Here is an 11968-nt window from a genome sequence, read left to right on the forward strand (position 1 = left end):
TTCAATGGCGTATAGTCCAGACTCCAAAGTGACAATTTTAGCATGTGCCCAATTCAATAGTTCAAATGCAACAAAATCAGTTAGTTCGTATATATATTTTCCAAAGCCTGCATGGATGTCAACTATTATGTGCCTGTCTTTAGCTGAGGCGATTATGATATATTCCTGGCCATGATGAAACAGTTGGACAATCTTTTCCAACATCGTGAAGAATTACGCCGCTGTGCGCTTCTATCCTTAAGACACAACCGGGGCCTAATTGCAAGAAGGTTGATCTATCCAGGGAAAGACAACTTACGGAATGTGGGATATCTTGCGAGGAAGAGACAAGGTCTGATCAGGTCACAGCTTGAAGATGGGAATTAGAAACGGATGGGTGACTGGGTTAATCATATAGCCGCCTCCTTTATCTGTAAGAAAGGAATAGTAAAATTGCTTAACTAATTATAACGTTTTAAAATGTCTGTACTAAATATTTAGAATTATATAAAGAGTTTTAAAATTGTATCTCACCTTTAACGAAAGGAATCTGTCTTTTCTCTCTCCCATTCTGTCTCGGAGAAAATGTTTCAGGAAAGACGCGTGTGTGCGTTGCAAAACAATGGGCTTTTCGGGGGGGTGTGTGTCTGCAGTTGTTTTAAAAACAATGGGCTTTTCGGGGGTGTGTGTCTGCAGTTGTTTTAAAACAATGGGCTTTTCGGGGGGGGTGTGTCTGCAGTTGTTTTAAAAACAATGGGCTTTTCGGGGGTGTGTGTCTGCAGTTGTTTTAAAACAATGGGCTTTTCGGGGGGGGTGTGTCTGCAGTTGTTTTAAAACAATGCTTTTTATTTTTATATGAATACAGTCTTTCTTACAACAGACAGTTATAAATATAAGCAATTAAAGGGCATTAAAATGTAGTACTGTAATAATATATACAGTGGGGGGGAAAAGTATTTGATCCCCTGCTGATTTTGTACGTTTGCCCACTTACAAAGAAATGATCAGTCTATAATTTTAATAGTAGGTTTATTTGAACAGTGAAGACAGAATAACAACAAAAATATCCAGAAAAACACATGTCAAAATGTTATAAATTGATTTGCATTTTAATGAGGGAAATAAGTATTTGTATGTGTATAAAAACATTCTGGCTTGGTTAAATATTGCGATGTTAAATTGTTTGTACTAATTATAGCATGTTTTAAAAGGTCTGTACTAAATATTTGGAATTAAATAAAGGTTTTTAAAATTGTATCTCATCTTTTCTCTCTCCCAGTGTGTCTCAGAGAAAGACGTGTGTGTTTCAAAACAATGTTTTTTTTCGGGTCTGTGTGTCGATGCGTGTGCGTATGTCTCTTCAATTGTGCTTGAAACAATTCAAAATTAGGGGTCATCTACAAGGTCATCCTTGTACATAGTTCTATGGTTTATTCAACTTTGAAATCAATGGTTCTCTTTCAAATATTTGTTTAGATATTTTACAAATAGGGGATTCGCTAGGATCACCTACTCTTGGAAGAACATATCCTACTGTGTAAATTGTTCAAAGTTGTCATTGTGCATCGAGTTGCAGTTTTTGTTTGGCATACATTTGAAAGTGAAAAAAATCGGAGTCTCCGCATAATTCCGTTACTGCAAATTGCCCTGCAGTAATTGGTTAAACCTACCCCATTTACTCTTTCTAGCATCTTACCCTCAAGTCAGAAAAACTTTGACATTCTATATAATCTTCTCTTATTAGAGTGCTTATTAAATTCCACGGAATTGTCAATTCTTTCAAAATGTCTGTAAGAGGTCCATTTTTAAAGCAGATCTAACAAAACACGAGACAGTTTTATGGAGTTTTAGAACTAAGGGCTGGATTCAATCAATATCGTAGAAGTAATTATGTTAAAAAGCAGCTTTTCTGTGTTGGAATGGTGTGTGTACACCAACAGAATGATGTAGGCGTATACTGATCATTAAAAATATTTATGCCAGGAGACCACTGATTGGCCAGCTCAGCCAATATTTGAAATAGTCTGTTTGAGATGGGTTTTTTTTTAAAGTGTTTTTTCTCCAATTTGTGTTGGCCACCAATACGAGTATAGAACAAGTCAACAACATTATTTGGGTAGGAGTGTCGATTGCAGTTTCTCCTTGTACATAGACGCTTTCAAGGTAAGGAAACATATCTAATTTCCCTATTTAACACATAGGGAGGAAAAAAAGAAACTATCATTAAGGTTAGCAACTTCCATTTATTTGAAAGACGGCAACATTGTTATATACAACCAACATACCTGAATTAAGCTGATTGATGTATGCAAGTGAAAAAAAGATTGGTTGGTTGTGTGATGCTATTACAGTGCAATGCATGTAGAGGTCTGACCTCAGAGGCCTTGTTTGAACTAATGAAACATGAGATTGTATCAGCAAAAATGTCTAGGTTTACCATACCATTCGCCATCTGCTTAGTAAGGCATCAACAGAATGGCAGGAGAGCTACTTGTCTGTACAGATTACAGAACTTCAGAGTGCGGTTCAGGAATCCTTGGGAGAAGGGAAGCATAGACTGTCTGAAAATGTTACTAGCTGTCAAATCCTTGCTGCCTCCATCCTTGTTTCCTCAACTACCTCTTACCTTTCAAAGTGCATTGGAGAAGATCCTAGGTCCCTCCCTCAGACCTCCCCCAATGAGCTTTGAGAGGGAGGGCAAGGAATTGATGAAACAAGAATGGAAGAAGCATGCATTTAACAGCCATTAACATTTTCAGATATAGCCTTGGTGTAAAATCTATCCGGTCTTTTCCACTTAACTGGGAAGACTCCTGATATGTTTGAGGTCTCTTTCAGAGTATTAAAACATTTCTGGGCTAAATTCACCTCTGAGCAACCAATGTTATCTTTAGAGAAAATCACATATCCAAGTGTTGAAATGGACATTTAAAAACTGCATGGATGGGGATTTGCTCTTAAATTAGTGACTCGGTCTGCTAAGTACACTGCTGAACCGAATGTCACTGTAAAACATAGCTGAGAGTCAAGTCTTGCTTTGACTCCCAAGCTGTTAACCAATTGCTCACTCTCATTCACATTGTCCCAACTTAAAATCCTGTAACAAAAACATTTACCTGGTCTATACTCCAATTCACAAGAAATATTCAAGTGAATCATGTGGGGTAAATGGCGGCAAGATTGTGTTGCACGGTATACCGGTAATAAAAGGTACCAAAACGGATGATCTTTATAATACCAACATTTTAGAACCCCATTGTACCGTTTCACGATACTACCGACTTGTTCAGCCCTGCCGATCTAAAGAGCCTGCTGGCGCCTGTTTAAAGTCATGTTTAAAGTCAATTTTGTTAATAGATTCAGTTGAATTTAAGCAACAGCCACTAACTAGTCTCTTGTATGCGCAGGTCCAATGATATCCACTTCTGTCATTCGCGTATCAGGTGTCGCAGCTGTAATCAGTGCGTTGCATCCACTAACAGCCCTCACTCACCTGCTTCTCTCTGTCCGCTCTTCAAGCACGTCTATTCCTCCGACAGTTTAAAAAATATATAGTCGATGGCGAGCGAGGAAGCAGACGAGTCTTCTGTTAGATGTGTAATTTGTTACTTTGGAGTAGCGAGCAATGTTGAATACAATTCATCGCCTGTTATTACCGAGAGCACAAACCAGTCCGAGTAGTTCACAGGCATGCCGTGTCAGAGGTGAAATGGAGCACCCTTTCGAGACAGGCATGCTTTACAGGAACAACAAAAAACGTCTAGTCTTTAGTTGGCCTAAACGTTCAAAAAATATTACCCATATTATTAACGGAATGCCTTTTTTTCCCTTCCTATCGGGATTCGCCGCATTTTATGTAATTTCACAAACCATGTCGTGGGCCGTTTTAAACTAATCCCGGGTTGCTAATTATTGGTTTGATACAAACAACGTTCAATCATGTTATCTAGCTAGCCAACAACCTGGTAATTGACAGTAGGCTTAGGCACATTTGATTGGCACAGGAAGAAAGGAAAAGAGTCTGCTACTCATGACATGTGCTTCAAAAGGTAGGATTCATATAGGCCTAAACTATATAAAAAAATCGATTACTTTCTGGTATTCCTTAAATTCTGTTTGGTGCCTATCCTTTTAAAAGTTGTTAGCATGGGAGTATGTGTGTTTGTTGCAGGGAGAGTTGTGTATGAGCGTGAGGAAGTGTCTTAACTGAAGAGTAATTACACGGAACCCAAACCGGCTGCGCACGTGCGCCATCGTGCATACATTTATTTTGTCCCCCCACAGCAAACATGATCACGACACACAGGTTAAAATATCAAAACAAACTCTGAACCAATGACATTCATTTGGGGACAGGTCGAAAAGCATTAAACATGTATGGCAATTTAGCTTGCACTTGCTAGCTAATTTGTCCTATTTAGCTAGCTTGCTATTGCTATATAATTTGTCCTGGCATTGTTGTAATTTTACCTGAAATGCACAAGGTCCTCTACTCCGACAAGCCACAGATAAAACGGCCAACCCAATCGTTTCTAGTCATCTCTCCTCCTTCCAGGCTTTTTCATCTTTGAACTTATATGGTGATCGCATCTAAACTTTCATAGTATTACCACGATGACCGGCAAAACAGTTGTCTTTCAATCATAACCAATGAGGAGATGGCACGTGGGTACCTGCTTCTATAAACCATTGAGGAGATGGGAGGAGTTCTATTTTAGCCCTTGGCATCGCAGACGCTAGTTGGCGCACGCGAGCAGTGTGGGTGCAATATTTCAATAACATTGATTTCTAAATTTATTTTGCGACGCTCGCGCACGCGATGTGTCCGGTCTGGTCAGCATGTAAAGGTTTCAAGCAGTGTTTTCCCCTTACTGACAAAAAAAATGTATTAAATGTATGCATTCACTACTGTAAGTCGCTCTGGATAAGAGCATCTGCTAAATGACTAAAATGTAAAGACATGCAGATCATTATGCATGTATATTCCTCCAGCCAAATATGACCAAGTCAGCCATTCTATTATACACTAAACAGTGTGAAGTTAAATTCAATGTGTGAATTACAGTGACAGGTTTTTGGAGAACGTTTAGGAAACAAGCTTCCGAGGGACAGGGCGAACAGGATGCTCGGCCACTTATTATTTTTACAACGTGGCATCATGATACTTGGCCTGATGTAAAAATGGTTTGTAAAATGTTGGTATTGTGACAAGCCTAGTAAGTTTAGAAATACATTGTATGCGGTTGGTTATAGTATGGAGAGTACGAAAGATAAAAATATATATACACAATTACCACACATTCATTATCTCATTGCAATGTGCCTGGTAATAATGAAGTTCTAGCTTGATTTGTCACACCTAGGTGAATATTCAAATCAAATGAAAAGGCACAACTTAATGTCAAGTTGACTTTTAAAACAAGCACCCCTAAGAAAAGCATTATCAAACAATGGATTTACATTGAATATCCAACAACGCTTCACATGGTAGAAATCCGATGCACCAAACCACTTTGAACATTTCAACATAAAACTCTCATGGGGATGGTTGGTGACAGTCTAGGAAAAACGTAGAATACACTGTGCCAAAGTCATAGATGTACTTTCTTGTAACAAAGTATTGTTTTAAGGCAACTTCCCGCCTCGTAACTGCTTGAAGAACCTTGTCCGAAGTTTAAAAGTCCTGATACATTGTAACACAGGGGAAATGTCTACAGCTGTAGAGCCTGACTTGTTTTGCAATGTTTTTATAAAATTGTCACTGTCTAATGGTTGTAGAACATGCAGTTTTTCGAGAGTTCGGTCTTCATTCAGCCACCGTCCCGGTCCTTGTATTTCCTTCAAAGTGAGAAGACCCATGGCAGGGTTGGAACTAAAACCAACTGCTGCCTTGGCCCTCTGAACTGGGCCTTGTATTCATAGCAGCGTTTTGGTGCGTCTTATGGTTGGTGAAGCCATCTCCAATACTCTATCTGACAGCATGTCACATGATGCGTGTATGTATGAGAGCATGTGTCGAGGAAAAAAAAAGGTAAAACAACTTTGGCCCATGCATTATCTAACTTGATGTTGGGTTTCGAAAGTCAGAGCACCCTGTTTACATGGCAATTGACAACCTAGCCCTCGTAGGTTTCGTCGATAGCTATCTTTATCGGTTTTCTTTCCACAGAACCAAGTGAATGCTATGGTCAGGCATGCTCGTGGCAAACACGAGGCCAGAGTCATTTCGCCCATCCAGCCCATTGAGCCAGGAGGTGACTCCCGGCAGGAAGCTGGAACCTCGTTTGGACTTCCTGTAGGCAGGCAGAGGCCAACGACCCGTTATCTTTTCTGTCCTCAGGTCCATGACATACAGGAAGTCGGTGTCGAAGAGGAGCGAGAACACCTCGCCGAAGCTGAGCAGGGAAAGGTTGGCGGGGTCCTGCGTTTTGATGACCCTGGAAAGAAGGAGATTCAGCAACTGATTGTTGGCAGGTATGAAGGGCTCCGTTACATTCCATGTATGAACACCCACAAAACTCCTTTTGTTCGCAACCATGGATATTGTGAGTCATATACTCCAAAGTTCTGAGGATTTTGTGGCTTATTCACAGCAAGTCTAGCAAGGAATCAAGTCGTTTACAACCTGGTTGTTTTGAGGGTTAAAGTTCTGTTTCTATCAGGAAACAAGGCCCTGGGCAGTTTACCTGAGGATATCGAAGCTGGCAAAGTCCCACTGGTAGACCCCCAGGTCCGAGCTACAAACGACATAGCGGCCGTCAAACTGCAGGCGAGGCTGCAGACACACACTACGGTCCTCTGACACGGACAAGGTCTTCAAGCACTTGCAGTTGATTTCCCTGCCTATAGGCCAAACCTATGAAATAACCAATGATACACACACATTCATTTGTTTATATGTGTGGGAATATATGCATCTCTGTAGAGAAAACAGCACTGTGGTCAAAATGTGCTGAGGGGCACACTGTATGGAGCCATCTTACATATTACAGTGACAAAAGACAAAGCACAGGGTTAAATTATTGCATGAAAGTTGAATGGCAGCAGATGCAAAGAAGAACAAATTAATTAACCATATTACCTTTATTTCATATTTGTCAGCACTCAACAGAATGTAGTCACCAGGACAGTGCACCATGGATTCTACTTCACTCTTCTGAAGAATCACCTACACAGTGGAAATGGTTTGATAGTCTTAATATGTGAGACAAGTTGGGTCCTTCATCTAGTATTCTTATTGAACACTGGGTAGCTTGCAGTTTGTAAACTAAATGTACCAGAAGAAAAAAAAAAGCTGTGAATGTGCTAGATAGGGCTTTACTATCGATTAACACTGCAAAACCTTCTTTCATCCATTTCACAGGCATTTGCACAAGACAATGGGCACAATCACTGATCTACAAATCACCTTGCATCCCAAATATCTACTCAAGATTAGCAAAAAATGTGGTGCAATTCTGCCCCAGGTCCTCAACAGGTACCCACAAACATGCCGATTAAATTTTCCAGCAATCCTTAACATAACCAAGGACAGGAGGTTGATAGGCAGGTTTACCTTGGTGACCCACTCAGTATGTCCCGTGAGGGTGTTGAGGCAGGCGCCTGCCGACAGGGACCACACCTTCACAGAGAAGTCGGCCGAGCCGCTCACCAGCGTGTCCAGGTCATCCTTGTAGTCCACGCTGAACACTGCCAGAGGCAAGGAGAGAGACCTGGCTTTGGTACACCAACACACATGGCTCTGCCATTTATGACCATCATAATTCGTAGCCTTAAGAATTTTTTGGGGTTGTAAAATAGAGCTATTTAGACACTGATAAGTTCTCTACAACCGGTCTATGGAGGCTACATGGAGTGGTAGCTCCCACGCATAAAATCAGAGTTCATATCTGCCTGTCAATCAAAAACCCACAGATCAGCACAGTCCAGCTGTCTCTAGGAAACAATGCCTAACTCACAAAATGTATTTCCTAAAACCCAAATGAACAATGGACGTAACACCCCTAAGTCAGCAACTGGGAAAGGTAGGGACCCCAGCGGTACACTGACCTGCACCCGTGTGCCCACGGAACTGCTGGATCTTGGCACCTGTGCTCCACTCCCAGCAGGCGATAGTGTTGTCAAAGGACCCAGTCACCAGCTTCTGCTCATCAAACTTCACTGTGGCACAGGTGTGTGTCTGAATGCCGTAGATGCACTGCCCGGTGCGGACGTCCCACAGTTTGGCAGAAAGGTCATCAGAGCCTACAAGATCATTTGTGAATTTTACGAGGATAGCCTGATGAAGACAGCTTGGCTGTCGAAACGTTGGTGAATGAAATTATTGCATCGGAGCGAGGTTGCAGCTTTAACATCTTATTTTAAAGAAAGGTCATCAGAGCCTCGGAAATAATTAGAGTTTTACAATGAGGAATTAAAGAATTACATGTATGAATGTAACGACAACATTTTAACAGACTACAAAAGACCTCCAGCAAACTAGCGATTGTTACAGATACTACATTTTGCACAAACGTGCCAATTGAAGCATTATTCACAGATGCTAACACCTAAACCTTAAATTCAACCCAACAGGCAAAAGAGTAATAAGGCCACCTGGCCAAATTTATGGTAGGAGAACACTGAAGACCACTCACCACACCCCAGAATGACCATACACATATAACCCACCTGTGCAGAGAAGGCCGTCCTTGTAGTAGAGGGCGTAGACGCGCGCACTGTGCCCGATGAGCGATGAGGTCTCAAAGGCCTCCTGGTCCTTCAACTGCATCATGCGCAGCTTGGCCTTGAGGTAGATACCCTTCCAGTGGGACGCGTCCTGGATGGAGTCGTCGATGCGCCAGCCCAGGTCCTGGCACACACCCTGCCACACCTCCGTGCACGCACTGATCACCTACGGGAGATACCAAAAGGATTATATAGTTCAACCGGAACCGAGGACAAAGCAACCCAAACAAACGTAAAATCTAACTAACCGAGGCAAATCTTAGGAGGAAAGGTTCAAAATGTGGAGGTCCAATATCAAAGTTAACCTCAATAACATTGGAGTAAGTACCATTTTACAACACACGTTAAAATAGGTCCTTACTTGCACCACACCACTAGTACATTTCTCAATCCAAAATATCATCATTAACCACGTTTCCATCCAGTTATGCGAGAATTTTATAGCTTACAATTTTTTTTTAATCATGACAGCTGTGATGGAAATACAAAGTTTCTGTTCAATTTTATAAATATAGACATTTTTTTGTTCAACATGATGGGATCTTTTTGTGTCCGTAAAATTAATTATGCGAGAAATGGTGGTGAAACGCCTTTATGCTCAAATATTGATATAATATCCAACATATCAAAGTCACATGATGATATGGATGTGTGGTACTACCACTCAATGCAGTTTATTAGGCTACAGATGAAATAAGTTAAACTTCACAGGGTGGTGAAGTGCATGGTGATCTTGATGCGCCTTTCCAATAAATATCGAGGGTCTTATTCTGGTGGCATGATGATCGATGCTTGACAAATAAAAATATTCTCAGTAACCATAATAACATCATGTAGACTAGCCTACCCGCACTGTATCTGCGAGCGGTTGGCTTGAGCGCACGTGCCAATACAAGACTAGGCACATTTGCCATTTATCACAACAGTTTGTGACCAAACTATCAGTACAGTTGAAAATGAGGTGGAAAGACCATTGAGAACTTTTGATTTTTATTAGGTAAATGAAAACTTAAGCAAAAAGAAAATTCTGTGTACTCTTGTTATCCACAACAAGTATGTTTGGTGGAAACACCACTGGTGGGAGAATGCACATTTTCTTTATGCTGATTCTAAGATATTCCCATGGAAACTTAGCTAGTGTCACATGTGGGAGACCCTGGCCTTATTCAATTGCTTGCACACCAGCTACTAACAAATACCCCTTCAAACATACTGAGTGGTACTGTGCAGGCCTGGTTATGCATCCACCAATAGTTGACAGAACCACACTGGAAAGATGAAAGTAGAAAAAAGAACCAAGCCAGCACAGTACGGTTCAGGTCAGCACGATGCTGTGAAAAGGGCATAACATGAAGCCTGGGCCACATTCAGTTTCCAAACATTGCAGATAGAAATGCCATGACTAGAGCCATTCCTTGTTCATGTGTGTCCTACATAACATGTTTTTCTATCTGAACGTTCCAAAACATTGTGTCCTGCTGAATGCGCCACAGACCTTTGTGGTACTGCTTATACACCACCAGAGATCCAACCACCATGACAGAGAGCCTGACCTTATTCCACTGCTTGCACACCAGGCAGCAGGTGAGCAGGGTCTGCGGGTCGAGCCAGTGCAGCAAGTAGAAGGTGAGCTCCAGGGGCAGCAGTCGCAGGAAGTCCCGCTTGAGCAGCGCCTCCAGTCCGTTGGACAGGTGCCGCAGCTGGACTGCACCGCTCAGCGAGATGAGTTGGTCCAGGGACTGGTTGCGCTGCTGGTCACTCAGTGTGAGGAAATAGGCGGAGACCGACTCCAGCCACCCCTCAAAGGCCGCCTTCTCCATGGACACATGAGAACGTCGACCTACGGTTACAGGGTTCAGTAACGATGATTAGTTAACGTTACATACCATTATTATGTATTTAAAAGGTTGACTCAGCGACATGGTGTAGATGCAGAAAGTAAACAAACAACTTAGTAAGTACATTTCTGCAACAGCTAAGTGTTGAAGCGCGAGGCTCAACTTCTCGGTTGTTTTGGTCCCGTGGCTACCAAACTAACAGCGTGAAGCGAATCCGTGCACATGGGTAGATAATGTGTGACAGAGTGAAGTGTTGTATATCGCTAATCTCAATAACTGCAGTGCTGCACGTGGCAACGTCATTTCGCTGAGTTTACCTTTAAAGCGTAGTTAAAATACATTCTCAAAGATCACCTTTGACTGTTTAGAATACTTCATTAACACTACCAGCAAATGTCTACCTCAATCGTTTACTTAAGCCTAGCTAGCTAACGTTACATACTTCACACGTTTAAGCCAACATGAGTTCTTAGCTAACTAACGTAGACAAGACATCTACTGTTCTGACTAGCTAGCTAGCTTTGCCCCTTTTATTTAAAGTAATAGCTAAGAGTTCAAGGAATGTAACTATCATTTGTAAAGTTAACGTTCCTAAGCCTGCTAGTTAACGTTAGTTTCAGTAGTAAGGTGCATTGTACACTAACGTTAACATTAAGAACATGTAGGTGATCTAGCTAGCTGTAGAAACGGTAGTACAACTTACCATTTCCCGTAGAACCCGTATCTGTGGGAGGTATTGTGCTAGCCAAGGCAGACAGGAAAACCTGTTATTATTTACGTTCCACAAAACAATAGAACGCTACTTATAACTAACAGAATATTCCATTTTGCTAGATGTCAAAAGGTCATTAGTTTATCACCTTAGAAAATAAGCGTTACGTTAGCTTTTCTGGCTGGAATGAGGAAATCTGCTTCTTTCCGACGTTAACGGATAGGTAATGTTAACCGTTATCCGCACCAATACTCTTGCGTATACAGTCACGTTTTACCTAACGTAGATTAATACATTTACTACCGTTAGCTAGCTATATCCAATCTAGCTCGATGGATGCACCCACTGAGGTAATGGCTTGAACCATAGAGATAGATAGAGGACTCATTTTTGTGTCTGTGACAGCATAGGTAGCGCCATTGAGGCAATCTCCGTTTTGAAGTAGTCCTTTTTCTTTTTCGCGTTTGGCTTAGCCCTCCTCATGACCCGGTTGGACCATGACTCCAATAGGGTCACCTGGACGGATCAGCCAATGAGGTCGGAAGTCCCACCCAGTTGACTACATTAAAATGGTGGAAGCCCTCAATTGCGCTGCCTATACTATAATATAATTTTGGCCACCAGAGGCCTCTATTATTCTCTATGGATGCATGCCTAATGTTGCAAAATTGTTCTGCAAAGGTTCTTCCGTCTACTTAGCGATGGTTTTCCG

At 41.6% G+C, this 11968-nt stretch overlaps 1 protein-coding gene across 2 annotated transcripts; it reads right to left on the reverse strand.

Moving 5' to 3' along the window:
• Positions 1–4212: 4212 nt before the first annotated feature.
• LOC106562903 (F-box/WD repeat-containing protein 2) lies at positions 4213–11719 on the reverse strand. 2 transcript variants are annotated; one of them, XM_014127977.3, is made up of 9 exons: positions 11405–11719; positions 11248–11285; positions 10260–10546; positions 8650–8872; positions 8029–8223; positions 7535–7695; positions 7061–7147; positions 6666–6835; positions 4213–6416 (listed from the first exon to the last, which is right to left on the reverse strand). In XM_014127977.3, exons 3-9 carry the CDS (start codon positions 10524–10526, stop codon positions 6128–6130), a joined length of 1392 nt encoding a protein of 463 aa, XP_013983452.1. In that variant the 5' UTR covers positions 10527–10546; positions 11248–11285; positions 11405–11719; the 3' UTR covers positions 4213–6127. The 2 variants fall into 2 exon arrangements, with proteins under 2 accessions (XP_013983452.1, XP_013983453.1); XM_014127978.3 differs by having other exon boundaries at positions 7535–7668; positions 11248–11712.
• Between the last annotated feature and the right edge of the window lie 249 nt (positions 11720–11968).

The sequence above is a fragment of the Salmo salar genome, chromosome 11 (assembly GCF_965601325.2).
Source record: "Salmo salar chromosome 11, fSalSal1, whole genome shotgun sequence".
In the NCBI taxonomy this organism is placed as follows: Eukaryota; Metazoa; Chordata; class Actinopteri; order Salmoniformes; family Salmonidae; genus Salmo; species Salmo salar.